This window comes from Electrona antarctica, assembly GCF_951216825.1.
Source record: "Electrona antarctica genome assembly, chromosome: 14".
NCBI lineage: Eukaryota > Metazoa > Chordata > Actinopteri > Myctophiformes > Myctophidae > Electrona > Electrona antarctica.
In genome coordinates this window covers 3,725,736-3,743,816 of record NC_136795.1, presented here as the reverse complement: position 1 = coordinate 3,743,816, position 18,081 = coordinate 3,725,736, and the positions used below count along the sequence as shown (strand labels likewise).

Below are 18,081 nucleotides of genomic sequence, written 5' to 3'. Positions count from 1 at the left end.
GCTATACAAATAAAGTTTTATTATTATTATTATTAAAGGGGCATTCCACTCATTTTCAACATTTTACCATGTCATTAATGTACCTTAGAGCTGTTGTGTGGAAATAATAAAAAAGTTCCCCCATTCTGTGTTTCCTAGAACTAGAGGTCTGAAAAAAATCATTAACATGGTGAAACACATCTTGATGCCATGTTAATGATTTTTTTCATAATTACAGTTCTAGGAAATACAAAATGGGGGGACTTTTTTATTATTTCCACACAACAGCTCTAAGGTATATTAATGACATGGTAAAATGTTGAAAATGGGTGGTTTTCCCCTTTAAGGAGTAAGGCGGAAGATAGGACTCACCGGGCTCCATTTTCGTCACCGCTAAACCCCTTATCCCTAAACTCCCTAAACCCCTTATCCCTAAACTCCCTAAACCCCTTATCCCTAATCTCCCTAAACCCCTTATCCCTAAACTTCACCGCTAAACCCCTTATCCCTAAACTTCACCGCTAAACCCCTTATCCCTAAACTTCACCGCTAAACCCCTTATCCCTAAACTTCGTTGCCTTTTTTTTTTTTACTATTTTGCAAAACATTTCTGAATAGTTAAAATGGCCAGTCTACAAGCTCACAACGTGTCAATGTAGATTAGCTAGTTGAACTAGCCAATCTAGAATGAAACGGGTTGAGAAGACGAAAATGGAGCCCACCATCTCCAACCCCCCTAAATGAGAACCAGACAGAGGGATAGTTTACGCAAAAACTGTTTATTAGAAAACCATGTGCTCTCACAGTTAACTATGCAGAGGTACAGAAACAAAAAGACCCAACAGATGTAGTTTATTTTCTTCAAAAATATCTTTATAAATCAGTAATTAAAAAGGTCACAACCGTCCCCCGTCCCCCCCCTCCAAGCGCTCAAAACATTCAGGTCAAGAGTCGCCTATAGACTTAGTAGAAGAGTAGAAAAAGAATCCGTGTGGTCACAGAAGACCCACCAGGAGAAGATGCGGCGAGTGCACTCGTGTGTCCATGATTTCTGGGGAAATACATCATTGCCGGGACACACACGGCACATTCTGCGAAAGCTACCCAGTCACATTGCAACGGTCAATGAACAAGTGGCGGAGACTTAAATAATGGATCAGAATCGCTAACGATGTATCTGAATGAAACGGTGAAAAGAGTAACGATGTATCTGAATGAAACGGTGAGAAGAGTAACGGGTGAAAACAAAGCCTTTTTGTATTTTTTACTCTTTGACAGAAACAAAAGAAAAGAAGAAATGGGCAAAACGAGGCGTTGGAAACGGTAACTTGAATGTATGCGTTTCGTGTATTTTAGCTGGTGATTAAACCATGGGATCCCTTCCAGGAATGCTGCGCGCACGCGCGCACACACACACACACACACACACACACACACACACACACACACACACACACACACACACACACACACACACACACACACACACACACACACACACACACACACACACACACACACACACACACACACACACACACACACACACACACACACACACACACACACACACACACACACACACACACACACACACACACACACACACACCCCCACCTGAATGTCTAGTACGGGGATAAATAAATGTCTATCTATACACACCCATAACTACTGTGTGGTTGCATCTGCCTGTGTGTGTGTGTGTGTGTGATCACTCACACTAGCAACATAATGCACGATTTATACTTGGCAGCGTGTCGTGTCTGGCACCAAAAATAGATATTTTCCTTGCAGGACAACGGCATGCGACCAAGTTAAAGGTATATTCAGTGATTTGACTTAATTCAAATATCACTTTTTTTCTGGATAATCCTCCCTACTATAGAGTGCTGACCATATAAGGAGTTCCTCCCTGTCCCCAGTGAGCCCCTGGGGTCAAAAAACCCTAGTTTCAGTTTTGGTGGCGGGTGGCAAAGCCTTCATCCAATCAGGATGAGAGGGGCCTTCCTCCAATCATGATCGAGTGGGGGCGGGCCTTGGTGCACATGCTGTTGGCCTGTTGCACTTCCCCCCACTGTAGAGCGTGCATGTGCACATTTTGTTACCGGGGCGGACTGGGTGGTTTTCCAAATCACTGAATGCTCCTTTAAAATCACACAAGCTGGAGAATCTGTGGTGCCTGCAACAGCTTTCCAGGAAGTCACTTTGCTGTGTGTAGCCCGTTTTCCCAACACTTGGGCGTCTAGGCCCGGCAGTTTTCCGGGTTTTTAAGACAGCTGGTGGATGGAAATGAAGCTCCACCCACAAGCGTTTCCGGGAATCTGGCCGTCGCGGCATTGAGCCGCGTGGGTGGAGCTTCATTTCTGTCCACCAGCTGTCTAAAAAATACAAACGGGAAGAGACGCTTGCTCTGAGCGGAAAACTGCCACACCTAGACGCCTAAGTGTGGAAACGGCTTGTGTGTGTGCATATTAGAAGCGTCTATAGTATCTGTGTGGGGGTCCGTAGTGCATTGGGAGGGTGTGTGTGTGCATGTTAGAAGCGTCTATAGTATCTGTGTGGGGGTCCGTAGTGCATTGGGAGGGTGTGTGTGTGCATGTTAGAAGCGTCTATAGTATCTGTGTGGGGGTCCGTAGTGCATTGGGAGGGTGTGTGTGTGCATGTTAGAAGCGTCTATAGTATCTGTGTGGGGGTCCGTAGTGCATTGGGAGGGTGTGTGTGTGCATGTTAGAAGCGTCTATAGTATCTGTGTGGGGGTCCGTAGTGCATTGGGAGGTGGTCCAGCATGTTGTGGTGATTGTTGACGTTGACATTGACAGCAGGATGGAGGTCATGGGGGGCGAGGTGCTGCAGCGCAGGCACATAGGGCGCCGGGGGCAGCCTGGGCGCGATTATCGGAAACACCCTGCCGGGGCGAGGGGGGGCATTAGGGGCCACTCCGGGGACAAAGTGAGCGCGGGCGACCTGGGGGTGAGGCACGAAGTTGGGGGGAGGAGGCGGAGGAGGGGGGTTCTCGGGGGGTGGGCCCACACGTGGCCGCTTGGTCGTCACCGGCTCTGGAGGAGGTCCAACCCGCTTCCCTGAATTGTCTGAGAGAGAGAGAGAGAGAGAGAGATGGGGAGGAGGGAGACGGTCAGTCAACACCATAGACATAGAAAGGTAAACGCCTCCTTCTCCTTCGTATCTGCAAAAGTGAGGGCAAGCTTCCGTGTCGGTGCTAGTCTCGTGTAGCCATGAGGCAACTAAGTGCTTCACACAATCTTTTGCGTGCGTCAGAGAGCGGGACGTTCGGGTCTGACAAGTCCCGGAAATGACGCGCTGGGCTTGGCCAGTAGTCGCTCGAGCGGCAGCGTGGCTTCTGTCCCTCCGGCGCACGTCATTATACATCAACATCAAACAAACGTTAATGGCAGCTGAACAAACTCCCTGCACGGAATTGCATTAAACACTTGTTTCAACAGTAGCCTTTAGTTATTAAGACGTCAGATGTCATAATATGATATGAAAAAAAAATGGAGAGAAATAGAGCTCAACAGTGACTGCTTTTTGAACAGCTCCATTTCTTTTTTTTCAACTAAAGTTAATGCTTTAAAAACACCAAAAGAGGTTCCCGTCCTGAATGGGTTGAAACACCTCCAGCCCGTATATACCTTCAAGGTGTCATGGAGATGATTGAGGACAGCAGTGAAAATACTGACCTGGACTCGTCTTGTTCTTGTTGAGCTCCGCCTCGCCCTCCTTCTGGATCTCCTGAATGATTCGCTCATCATCTTGCTGCAGAGAGACACACACAGAGAGACAGTTCAAAACAATGATACAGTCTAGTGACCGTCTTCAGGGGTGTCAACAGGGTCTATTGACGATATTCAGACCGCGGCCATCTTGCCAGCAAGGTGCTATCAAGGTGCAACTTCCCATAGACGGCTGATTAAAAAAAAGGCTTCAAAATCCTAACATTTTTCTGAAAACCCCATGTTTCTATGTCAGTGGTACTCAACCTTTTTCACGTCAAGGACCCCCAGAATTATCTCTATAGGGCCACGGACCCCCATCTCAAAATATGTAGTTACACGGACCCCCCAGAAGCCAATATTTTAGTTAAAAATGTTCGCTTTGAAATATATATATTCAAAGATTTGCGCCACATTTTCACGACTTTTCAAAAATAGCAGACCTACAAGCTCGTAGCGCGCCACTTGGTGGCGCGCTATAAGCTTGTAGATCTGCTATTTTTCAATAGCTAAAGCATAACATAATGCTTAAATCACCAAAAGGGGTTCCCGCCCAATATGTATTAAACGACATCAAACTCACCAACATTGCAGCTGTGCGAAAAAGCTTGAATTATCATCTTTCTATCTGCAATGTGTTTGTTTCATAACAATCCACTCTAGACTTGTTATGAGCTACTTCCTCTCAAGACTTTCCTTGCAGGCGATTTATTTTCCTAAGTATTGGAGTTTGGAAGCACTCGTTTTTAGTAAAGCAACGTCCTGCTGCCTCCTGCATTATGTGCAAATTCAAAACAGCTGGTACGCCTGGGCTGTTGAGTGATAATCCAACGAGCACGCCCAAACTCTGACTCTGAAATAACCTGCACAGAATTTCTTGACAGGGAGTAGCTCATAACATGTCTACGGTGGATTTTTATGAAACAAAAACTTTACAGATTGAAAGAGGATAATTCAAGCTTTCCGTACAGCTGCAATGTTTGATGTCGTTTAACCCATTTAGACCTACGTTCGATACAAATGTCTTAAAACATGACCGTTTTTCTGAAAACCCTATGTTTCTATGTCAGTCGTTCTCAAACATTTTCATGTCAAGGACCCCCAGAATTATCTGTATTTGGCCGCCGACCCCCATCTGAACATATGTTGTTCCAGGGAGCCTCCAGAAGCAAAGATATGAGTAAAAAACGCTGGCTCTGAAAGAATATATATTCAAGGATTTGCACCACATTTTCACGATTTTCCTAAAATAACAGACCTACAAGCTCTACGAGCTTGTAGATCTGCTATTTTTCAATAGCTAAAGTATAACATAATGCTTGAAACACCAAAAAGGGTTCCCGTCCAGTATGGGTTAACCCATTTTGGGCGGGAACCCCCTTTGGTGTTAGCAGACCTACAAGCTCATAGCACGCCACCGAGTGGCGCGCTACGAGCTTGTAGATCTGCTATTTTTGAAAAATCGAAGAACGACCGACATAGAAACATAGCTTTTTCAGAAAACTGTCAGGACGTAGAAGACATTTTTAGAATCTGATCTCAGGTCAGAATGGGTTAATACAATTAGATAGGACCTTTCTGTGTGGATGAATGGGCCGTCTATGGGAAGTTGCAGCCAGTTAGCACCTTGGTCGTGGTCTGAATACCGTCCTGTTCTAAAGGTTGTGTGTGGTCTGGATGAGCCAACGCTACGCTTCATATTTGAATATGTTTGGCTAAATGTAAAACACGCCGTTAGTAGTATGTGTGGAGAGGGCAGGCACCCCCGTCACGGTGAAACAAACCATCAGTGTTAACCCATTTTGGGCGGGAACCCCTTTTGGTGTTAGCATTACGTTATGCTTTAGCCATCTACAAGCTCGTAGCGCGCCACCGAGTGGCGCGCTACGAGCTTGTAGGTCTGCTATTTTTGAAAAATCGAAGAACGACTGACATAGAAACATAGCTTTTTTAGAAAACTGTCAGGATGTAGAAGACATTTATAGAATCTGATCTCAGGTCAAAATGGGTTAATGTATACATGTATACATAACCCTGAGAGGGTACAAATGGAACCGCATTTGGTTACATTTGTACCCTCTCTGGGGTCAAATGAAGAATTTTACAGCATAGCCCAGTGGTTCCCCAACTTTTCAGATTGAGACCAAAAAGACATTTGCCAACTAGTGAAAACAGCAGATCTACAAGCTCACGACGTGTGCCCTTCGCGCCGCATTGTGAGCTTGTAGATCGGCTATTCTCACTACTTCTCAAACATTTGTTTTCCAATTCATGGCATTTCTTCACATTATATTTTAAGAAAAACCATTTAATTTGGTATTAATTCATGAAAACCTAAGGGACCCATAAAAATGTGTCTGCGACCCACAAACTGGTCCCGAGCCACTGTTTGGCATAGCCTCCCCTGGATGCCCTTTCTTGGCAAGGTCTTTGTGACGAGCAGCTCCTGGGCCAGCTCTCTGGGCTCTCTCTCCACACTGGAGCTGGTCCAGGTGATTAGGTCTTTGTGACGAGCAGCTCCTGGGCCAGCTCTCTGGGCTCTCTCTCCACACTGGAGCTGGTCCAGGTGATTAGTCGCTAAGGGACTAATTGCTGCATTTGGAGGCCAGGTCACCCCGGTCAGATGGTCAGGGTTCAGGAAGAACAGTGTTGCGTGTCAGTGAGTGACATTGAGGGGCAGGTTGTTGGCGCCGATTGAGTTAAATGCAAGACCTCTGTAACAATGTTAACCACCTTTAACCTGCCATTATAGGCAAAGATCTTAACCCATTTAGACCCCAGGCTAGATTCTACTAAATGTATTCATGACAGTTTTCAGAAAAACCTGTTTCTATATCAGTGGTTCTCAAACTATTTCATGTCAAGAACCCCATGTAATTGGCCGCCGACCCCCCATCTGAAAATATGTTGTTCTAGGGACCCCGCCCCTAACCTAAGGCATACACAGTGCTGCCTTGATCCCGCCTCTAGCTGCCGCTGATTGGCCAGGCCGTTTTGTGGCCGGGCATCAAGTCTGCCTGAGAGTTCCCTACAAGCTCGTAACACGCCGCGCTATGAGCTTGTAGATCTGCTATTTTTCAATAGCTAAAGTATAACATAATGCTTAAAACACCAAAAGGGGTTCCTGTCCTGAAAAGAAGGAAAAAAGGCAGATCTACAAGCTCATGAGCCATATTCAACATGTGATAAATACTTTTAAAATAGGGTGTTAAACGAATAATTCGGGCATAATTGAACCCCCACCCCTGTATTGTAAACATAATCTACAAGAATCCCATTAAAGGGGAAAAACACCCATTTTCAACATTTTACTATGTCATTAATATACCTTAGAGTGGTGTAAACCACTCCTACAACTGGCTGTGTTAGTTTACGTGTCTGTCTGTCTGTTCGTACCAAAAAATGAGCATGGTTGCTATGGTCACCCAGTTCACACGGGTGTGATTTCATTACGTCAGACCACAGCTGATCAGTCTATATAAGACCTTACACCACTCAGTTCACACGGGTGTGATTTTTTTCAGACCTCTAGTTCTAGTTAACACAGAATGGGGGGACCATTTTATTATTATTTCCACACAACAGCTCTAAGGTATATTAATGACATAGTAAAATGAGTGGAATGCCCCTTTAACCCATTTTGGGCGGGAACCCCTTTTGGTGTTAGCATTATGTTATGCTTTAGCTATTGAAAAATAGCAGATCTACAAGCTCATAGCGCGCCACCGAGTGGAGCTTGTAGGTCTGCTATTTTTTTTAAATCGAAGAACGACTGACATATAAACATAGCTTTTTCAGAAAACTCAGGATGTAGAAGACATTTTTAGAATCTGAGTTTTTCCTCCATCTAGCCAACATCAGATATAGCTCATATCGGGAAGTCATAGAACTCCATTGTAGTCCAGAAACCGTTACAAGTCGTCACAAAGCTGTATTGTTGCTTTGATCTACAACATCAGTCATCATTACCATGAACACAGACATTGTTCTGTCAAGGGACAGCATTATGAAGTGACTTCCCTGGGAATTAAACCCGTTTACATACCGAAATAACATCATGAAGTGACTTCCCTGAGCATTCGCTCGTTTTACATTCTGAAATGGATTGCAAAAGGCAATCGCTCTAGTTCTTGTAAAAAAACAGTACAATGTATGTCTATGTTGGTGGTAATGAATGATGTTGATGACAACAGTACAGCACTGTGACTCGCTGGAACTGTATTTGCACATCAATGGCATTCTATTAGTTCCAGATATGAGCTACAGTGGAACTGCTGTTTGTTGGCTGGATGAACAAAACAAAAAAAATAATGTAATCGTTTGGGTTTCAGGATCCAAAGTGGATGTTAGACTTCATGCAGCCAGCCTGTGTCATACATATCGATATGACGCCTGTGTCATACGTATCGATATGACGCCTGTGTCATACATATCGATATGACGCCTGTGTCATACGTATCGATATGACGCCTGTGTCATACGTATCGATATGACGCCTGTGTCATACGTATCGATATGACGCCTGTGTCATACGTATCGATATGACGCCTGTGTCATACGTATCGATATGACGCCTGTGTCATACGTATCGATATGACGCCTGTGTCATACGTATCGATATGACGCCTGTGTCATACATATCGATATGACGCCTGTGTCATACGTATCGATATGACGCCTGTGTCATACGTATCGATATGACGCCTGTGTCATACGTATCGATATGACGCCTGTGTCATACGTATCGATATGACGCCTGTGTCATACGTATCGATATGACGCCTGTGTCATACGTATCGATATGACGCCTGTGTCATACGTATCGATATGACGCCTGTGTCATACGTATCGATATGACGCCTGTGTCATACGTATCGATATGACGCCTGTGTCATACATATCGATATGACGCCTGTGTCATACGTATCGATATGACGCCTGTGTCATACATATCGATATGACGCCTGTGTCATACGTATCGATATGACGCCTGTGTCATACGTATCGATATGACGCCTGTGTCATACGTATCGATATGACGCCTGTGTCATACGTATCGATATGACGCCTGTGTCATACGTATCGATATGACTCAACCAGCCTGTGTCATACGTATCGATATGACGCCTGTGTCATACGTATCGATATGACGCCTGTGTCATACGTATCGATATGACGCCTGTGTCATACGTATCGATATGACGCCTGTGTCATACATATCGATATGACGCCTGTGTCATACGTATCGATATGACGCCTGTGTCATACGTATCGATATGACGCCTGTGTCATACATATCGATATGACGCCTGTGTCATACGTATCGATATGACGCCTGTGTCATACATATCGATATGACGCCTGTGTCATACGTATCGATATGACGCCTGTGTCATACATATCGATATGACGCCTGTGTCATACGTATCGATATGACGCCTGTGTCATACGTATCGATATGACGCCTGTGTCATACGTATCGATATGACGCCTGTGTCATACGTATCGATATGACGCCTGTGTCATACGTATCGATATGACGCCTGTGTCATACGTATCGATATGACGCCTGTGTCATACGTATCGATATGACGCCTGTGTCATACGTATCGATATGACTCAACCAGCCTGTGTCATACGTATCGATATGACGCCTGTGTCATACGTATCGATATGACGCCTGTTTCATACGTATCGATATGACGCCTGTGTCATACGTATCGATATGACGCCTGTGTCATACGTATCGATATGACGCCTGTGTCATACGTATCGATATGACGCCTGTGTCATACGTATCGATATGACGCCTGTGTCATACGTATCGATATGACGCCTGTGTCATACATATCGATATGACGCCTGTGTCATACGTATCGATATGACGCCTGTGTCATACGTATCGATATGACGCCTGTGTCATACGTATCGATATGACGCCTGTGTCATACGTATCGATATGACGCCTGTGTCATACGTATCGATATGACGCCTGTGTCATACATATCGATATGACGCCTGTGTCATACATATCGATATGACGCCTGTGTCATACGTATCGATATGACGCCTGTGTCATACGTATCGATATGACTCAGCCAGCCTGTGTCATACGTATCGATATGACGCCTGTGTCATACATATCGATATGACGCCTGTGTCATACGTATCGATATGACGCCTGTGTCATACGTATCGATATGACGCCTGTGTCATACGTATCGATATGACGCCTGTGTCATACGTATCGATATGACGCCTGTGTCATACGTATCGATATGACGCCTGTGTCATACATATCGATATGACGCCTGTGTCATACGTATCGATATGACGCCTGTGTCATACATATCGATATGACGCCTGTGTCATACATATCGATATGACGCCTGTGTCATACGTATCGATATGACGCCTGTGTCATACGTATCGATATGACGCCTGTGTCATACGTATCGATATGACGCCTGTGTCATACGTATCGATATGACGCCTGTGTCATACGTATCGATATGACGCCTGTGTCATACGTATCGATATGACGCCTGTGTCATACATATCGATATGACGCCTGTGTCATACGTATCGATATGACGCCTGTGTCATACATATCGATATGACGCCTGTGTCATACGTATCGATATGACGCCTGTGTCATACGTATCGATATGACGCCTGTGTCATACGTATCGATATGACGCCTGTGTCATACGTATCGATATGACGCCTGTGTCATACGTATCGATATGACGCCTGTGTCATACGTATCGATATGACGCGACTATTTTTGGTGGTCCTTGACATGAAAATGTTTGAGAACGACTGATAGTTTTGGTGGCTCCTATGCCACCAAAACGCCCTACCAACAGTCATGCAAATCCCCCCCCCCCTTTTTTCCCCTCACTGTATAGGTTTCTTTTCCCTTTTTACCTCTATGATGAATTCCTGTTCTGTTCTTTGACTATATAGAAGTGTCTATTTGTACGTCTTTAAATGTTTTGATGAATTGAACATGGTGGACCCTCTTGTAAACAAGTGTAATTATTAATTGGGTCGTCCACTCACAGTTAACAGTCTTTGTATTGAGTTTATGCTTGAAATGTACTGTAATTCTGCACAACTGTTAATAAATATTTCAATCAATCAAAATGGGGTTATCAGAAAACGGTCAGGACTTAGAAGACATTTATAGAATCTGATCTCAGGTCAAAATGGGTTAAGGTTGACTAGCATGAATTCCTATAAGAGTGTGTGTGTGTGTGTGTGTGTGTGTGTGTGTGCGCGCGCACCGTGGGGTCCGTCCAGAGGGAACACTTGCGACAGTGGCGGCAGGGCGCGCCCGGCGAGCGCACGTGCTGGCAGAAGTGGTTGTAGCCGTTGATTGGCTCCCGGCACAGGTAGCACATGAAGCTGCCGCAGCGGCATGACATGCGGTTGCAGCCCTCCGACTTCACCAGCCCCATGGAGCACTTCACACACTTCCTGACCCGCGCTGCCGTCATGCGCTCCTCACTGCGGGGGGGGGGGGGGGGGGGGGGGGGGGAGGAGAGGAGAGGGGGGGGGGTTAGAGAAGGGTCAAACCAGAGCCTTAGATATAGACAGAGTTACGCAAACTGCGTTCACTTCATGGGGCCAGTCCAATGGAGGCTCTCCTACATAGACTACGCATTGAGCGTGGAGACAACCAACTGGGCCAAGTCCTGGACCGGAAGTAGCCAGAAATGCATTGGACTCAGGCAACAGCCAAGCTTTAATGATCTTAAATCACTTTATTTTAGATAGAGAGTTTTGTAGTAATAGTACAACATAAACATTAAAGACACTTTAGTTGTTACTGTACAATACTTTAAAACAGTTAACATGTTGCACACATGCTTAAATAGCTATTGTTTGCGCCGCCCTCGTTGAAAACAATGCATTTCCAACTCCAGCTTGGCTCAGTTCAGGGTGCATGAACAGCGCTCGGTTTCCAACATGTCTGTACACGGACAAAATGTGCCCGTGGCAAGGCAAAGACTTGGTGTTGTCCGTGGCAAGGCAAAGACTTGGTGTTGTCCGTGGCAAGGCAAAGACTTGGTGTTGTCCGTGGCAAGGCAAAGACTTGGTGTTGTCCGTGGCAAGGCAAAGACTTGGTGTTGTCCGTGGCAAGGCAAAGACTTGGTGTTGTCCGTGGCAAGGCAAAGACTTGGTGTTGTCCGTGGCAAATGTCTGTTTTACACACAATTATAATTGGGTCAATTCATTTTGATCATAACACCCACTTACTGAATGTCTAGTCTCCAGGTTTTCTTCAGAAATATGTATGACACTGATTTACTACGACAGTCCAACTAGTACTAGTGGTTCTCAAATGTCTTATCTGCAAGGAACCCCTTTAACTCTGAGAGTGTTCAAATGGAACCAAATGGACCCTCATTTGAACACTCTCAGAGTTACAGACCCGTTATGGTCATTCAGGGCCATCTATTTATGCGTTTCGCACTGCGAGGCGTTGTAGATAGAGCTTGTAGATCGGCTATTTTCGCAATATTTGTCTGTGGAACAGATTTGGACTAAATGTACAGTAATGCCTCAACTCCTATAATTCCAAGTGCTTGTCTGGGTGGGGGGGGGTCCCAGTTTCTTTTGTTCTTTATGTAAAAAAATAAGTCAATTAAAAAAAGTCCCATGACGGAACTAGTGACTAGTTGGGACACCTGGAGGAGGCGAAACGCACCCCCTTGATGTCCCGTCGTATCAGAGGGTGCAATGCATGCCAGCGGTGTCGTTCCCAAAGCCAACATGGCAGACCCCCAACTAATGGGGTCGGGACTCAGGACCCATTGTTTGGGGAGAAAACACTGAAGTAGCTGATCTCTAGAGCAGGCCGCTTCCCGTCTTTCGCCCACCAGGAAGTTAAAGATGATCAGCTCAAAACAGGAAGTAGTGCCTGCTGCGATGGAGGAAGCAGCCGGACACTTCACTTCCTGCACCGTTGTCTGGGAAACTGAGCCGTTCAGCTGCTTCCTCTCTGGTGAAACCAGAGCAGGATCGGAGCGTGTGTGTGTGGTGTGCATGGGTGGTGTGTGTGTGTGTGTGTGTGTGTGTGTGTGTGTGTGTGTGATTGAAGGGAGGAAGCAAAATAAATAGTGAAACAAAATGGAATCGATATGAATCAATTCACTGTTGTGCCCCCTGGTAGCCTAGTAGCCAGAATGTGAACCCGGACATGTTGAGTACACCAAGGTTTTATGTTAGAAATGTTTAGTATGGGTCCCCAGCATGTAGAAACTGCCGGATGCTAACTTGCATATGTTGAGAAATTTTCATAATTGGCATAATATGTGACCATACCAATTACAACCTATAGAAGGCAAAATATTCAAAATTTCATCATGCTTTATGTAGCATGTGATGTGTCAAACTAGGGGGTTTTCATGATGCTGATCCAAGCATTAGTTTTGCAAAAAAAAACACTCAATGCAGTCATCACAAATTGATGATGTCAGCACATTTGGGCATGGCCGTTTTAAGCCCAATGAGTGGAATGGATTCAGCATCATGAAAACCCCCTAGTTTGACACATCACATGCTAGATAAAGCATGATGAAATTTTGAATATTTTGCCTTCTATAGGTTGTTAATGGTATGGTCAGCTAAAATAAAAACTCATGACTGAACCACTTTGTCCTAAACTGTACTCCTTTGCTTAGGCTTCAACGACCATCACAGTCAGACACTCAGCCTCCACAGGGCTCCAACTGGAAGTGACTGGAGTTTCATTTCTATCCAAAAGCCCTTGAATGATGGAATGTGATTAAGGATTACTGTGATTACGGTAAGTTCACATTAAAATAAATAACACATTTTTGATTTTTTTTTTTTAAATAACCCAAATAATTTTGCGGACCCCCTGGCTATGCGTTGCGGACCCCACTTTGGGGAACCGTGGCCATAAGAAGACATCTATGGAATCCAAAGGACTGAAACCAGTGGTTGACGACAGAGAGCTTTAAACCCATCATGCACTTACAAGAGCACCCTCATCTTGATCTCGTCCTGCTCCATGACCTGATGGCACGTCTTGCCGGCGTGCTGCTTCCACTGGACGTGGCACTTCCTGCAGCTCTCCTGCAGAGGAGGGGGGGGGGGGGGGGGGGGGTGGGGGGACGCAGCAGAGGTTGGAAGTCAGATGGAAGAGGAGAGAGGCAACAGCAGAGAGGGGGAGGAGGAGGAAGACATCATTAGAATTTCCTTCACACTGCATTAAGGCACACAAGAAATAAGTGTAATCACCCGTGCTGGCACAAACATCGGTCTAAAAGGGTATTGATACCTGCCAACCAGCGCTGTCCGGGTAAACAAAATTGCGCTTTTAAAGTGACGGTATTATTAACTAGTCAGTTTCTTTAATATTATTTTATTGGTAAAAAGGTCAATTGCCTTCAGTCGGTTAGAAAAGTTATGTATTTGAAGCTCCTAGTAAAAGATACTTTGTCTTTTTGGAATTTATTGTCTCCCGTCTTTCCACAAAACAATATAAAATGCTCGATAAGAACCAGGCTGGAGAAGCCGGATCGATACGGTGCTCGTTATCGATAAACAAAATAACAAGCTCCATCCCGGCTACTGATGAGTGATCACATCACCTCATCCATCCATCCATCCCTCCATCTCTCTCTCGCTCTATTCTTCCCTCCATCTCACCCTGGCAGCCTCGGCACCTCTAAACGGCAACATGCAGCGTGTTCTAACTCAACAAATTGATCCACTCAGTGGATTTCTCAGTGCATCCGAGTGCATGTGCTGCACTCGTATGCACTGCTTGTGCCTCTGCCTGCAGCGAGCGTGCGATTTTGTTCGTCACCGTCTGCTTGGTTGCCTAGTAACAGCAATTCCATCCTCCCACCGGCTCAGCCATGCCGACCCACCATGCTTTGCCCCTCAGCTGAAGGACATCTGGGGCAGACTGTTCCCGTTGCCATGCTTGGCAGAGACGTGTGTGTGTGTGTGTGTGCACGCAACGTGCACTGCAGTGCACAGTGCAGAGCATGTGCACAACACAGGCATGAAAACGCATGCAGAAACAAGCCAAGTGCAACAACTGCAAGAATGAGAAACGCACACAATCACGTCTCATTTCTCATACATTTTAAACTCTGTGACAGACAGACGCCACTTTAACCCATTCAGGACGGGAAGCCCTTTTGGTGTTTTAACCACGGAAGCCCTTTATGGCAAAAGTAGCCGATCCATGTGATGCATTGTGAGCATAGCTTGTCAATATGCAATTTACACGTATTTAACCCATTTTGGGCGGGAACCCATTTTGGTGTTAGCATTATGTTATGCTTTAGCTATTGAAAAATAGCAGACCTACAAGCTCATAGCGCGCCACCGAGTGGCGCGCTACGAGCTTGTAGGTCTGCTATTTTTTGAGTGGTGCAACCACTCCAAGGAACAGCAATGTCCGTGTTCACCACCTATGTGACTCGCGTTCACCTATGTGACTTGTGTTAATGTGTGTGACTCATGAGTACCAGTAGGGGCGCTGTCGTGCCAAAAAAAGAGAGGGAGATAGTGCTGCATTGTTGCCTGTTAATGAGAGAGAGAGAGAGAGAGAGAGAGAGAGAGAGAGAGAGAGAGAGAGAGAGAGAGGGGGGGGGGTGTGATTTTTGAAAAATCGAAGAACGACTGACATAGAAAAATAGCTTTTTCAGAAAACTGTCAGGATGTAGAAGACATTTTTAGAATCTGATCTCAGGTCAGAATGGGTTAATGAATAAATTTAAGCAATTTGAAACAAATTGCTGATCTGCCCAATGGACACACCAGGATTCATGTGGTTTAACCCGTTCTGACCTGAGATCAGATTCTAAAAACGTCTTCTACATCCTGACAGTTTTCTAAAAAAGCTATGTTTCTATGTCAGTCGTTCTTCGATTTTTCAAAAATAGCAGACCTACAAGCTCGTAGCGCGCCACTCGGTGGCGCGCTATGAGCTTGTAGATCTGCTATTTTTCAATAGCTAAAGCATAACATGATGCTAACACCAAAAGGGGATCCCGCCCAGAATGGGTTTAAGTCTGCGGCCGTACAAATGTAACCAAATGGACACTCTAGTTACAAATGGATAAATGAACACAGAGTCTCCGAACAGTGTTGTGCCTAAAATAAATTATAGCAGTGAAATGGACTACTAAACCATATTTTGTCTCGGGTGTGAAGGCAGTGTGCCACTGGACAAATAATGACTGCAGTCCTCATAAAAATGCATTTTTACAGGGCGACGCATTGCTCTTAAACCCATCTGGACCTGGAACACCTATACGTTTATTGCTGCGATCACCTCTGTGTGTAGTTGTTCCTTCCTTTATACTAGGGGTTTTCAACTGATTGTGAACCAGGGACTACAACTACACACAGAGGTGATCGCAGCAATAAGACGTCCGATATGACCACCACCTTGACTAAGAATCAACCTGGGGACCACTGCTGTGTTGCAATGGGATATGGGCTAAGATTAGTGCTTTCGTAACACTATGGAATGCATCCCATGTCTTACTGTTTCTCAAACGATGGTCCACGGACTTAACTGATATACAGTACTGCCACATGTGGCCCTATCTTGGGCGTGCCTTAACCTTTATCCCTGAACTTTTTTCCCCCATATTTTACTATCTTGAAAAATATTTTAAAATAGTTCAACTAGCAGATCTACATCCATACATTATGGCTATTATCGGCTATTTGAACTATTTTAATAATAGTAATAATAGTAATATAGTAAAAATGGCAAATACGTGCAAGATATAGCACATGATGACATGATTATATGGGCACATTAACATTTCCTAATAATGATGACTCAATCAGGCAAGCTGGTACACTTCACCATTCTTGAGATTCTAACTGCCTTTTCTGTGGAATTTATTAACCTCAGACTTCCCAGTAATTCTGATAACATTGACGCACTTCCACAGAACAGTGCACACTGCACAGACGTTTAGTGCACTGTTCCGTGGAAGAAAATACAACATCTTCACTTTGCTACATTGCTAAATGCATGGTCAGGGACCACATGCAATACCTCCACGGACCACCAGTGGTCCACGGACCACCTGTTGAAAACCCCTGCTTTATACAATAGTTGGCAACATGTTTAAAACGTTTTTCAGAAACCTTGGGTCAGGATTAAGAAGTCTAAATGGGCATTAACCCATTTTGGACTGAGGTTGATAGGGACCCCCAGGGACCCCCCAGGGACCCCCCAGAAGCAAATATTTTAGTTAAAAATGTTCGCTGTGAAATATATATTCAATGATTTGCGCCACATTTTTTTTTTTAAAAACCCAAAAATAGCAGATCTACAAGCTCATAGCGCGCCACTCGGTGGCGCGCTATGAGCTTGTAGATCTGCTATTTTTCAATAGCTAAATTATAACAATGTTTAAAACACCAAAAGGGGTTCCCGCCCAAAATGGTTTAAAAACCACGGAATCTATATACCGCCGGTACATATAAAAGTATACTCTATATAAATGAGCAGAAATCTATTCCAAATGTGAACGGCAGCAGTCATTTGAGCTCCGTTAAGTGTTGGTTCGCCCAGCCGTCGGCTTTAGAGAGCGTTTTAAACAGAGGTTTGTTTGTTTTTCTAAAGGTTGTTGGGGACACTCTTCACTCTTGGAAGAGTCTTGGAGCCCTTAATGTCCGTTCAGCCACCGTTACCACCCAGGCTCTTTAATGTCAGGGGGAAGGAAGTCTCTCTCTTCTTGCAGGCCCAGGTCTCTCTCCACCCTTTGGCTGACCTTGCTCACGCTGGCACCGGAAAACGGCACACGCACTTTGGTTCAAAGAGCCAGACACGATTACCATACTCAGTGAAAGTAGCAGTGAGGAGTCAGCAAAAAAGAAATAACGCACGACTGATCTACACGACGTGAAGGGCGTGTTTCTGACCAGCACTTCCCCAGGCCGGGGCCTCCTGGCGCTAAATGACCTCCCCAGGCCGGGGCCTCCTGGCGCTGACTGACTGACTGACTGACTGACTGACGGAAGATGCAGAGGTGCATCAACTGTCATGTCACTCGTCGTCAATATTGGATGAGCTGCTTAAATATTTCATGACGACACCACTTTGCCCAGGGTTAGGGTTAGCTGGGGAGCCAAGCCTTCTGTTGCCCATTAAGCCATTTAGGCCAGACGTCGAAATAATTAAAAAAAAAAAGTCTTCTGAAAGAAGAATTCAAAGATTTGTGCCGCATTTTCACGATTTTTCAAAAATAGCAGATCTACAAGCTCGTAGCGCGCCACCGAGTGGCGCGCTATGAGCTTGTAGATCTGCTATTTTTCAACAGCTAAAGTATAACATAATGCTTAGTTAAAACAC

General features: G+C 45.1%; 1 protein-coding gene across 4 annotated transcripts in view; it reads right to left on the bottom strand.

Moving 5' to 3' along the window:
* Positions 1–739: 739 nt before the first annotated feature.
* rnf216 (ring finger protein 216) overlaps positions 740–18,081 on the bottom strand; it is a 47,228-nt gene continuing 29,886 nt past the window's right edge. For all 4 annotated transcript variants that reach the window (XM_079521219.1, XM_079521222.1, XM_079521221.1 and 1 more), the window contains exons 14-17: positions 13,723–13,820; positions 11,000–11,222; positions 3,678–3,753; positions 740–3,068 (exon numbers count right to left, since the gene is read on the bottom strand). In XM_079521219.1, coding sequence (XP_079377345.1) covers positions 2,707–3,068; positions 3,678–3,753; positions 11,000–11,222; positions 13,723–13,820 — 759 coding nt within the window. In that variant the 3' untranslated portion in view covers positions 740–2,706. The remainder of the gene's footprint in view (positions 3,069–3,677; positions 3,754–10,999; positions 11,223–13,722; positions 13,821–18,081) is intronic.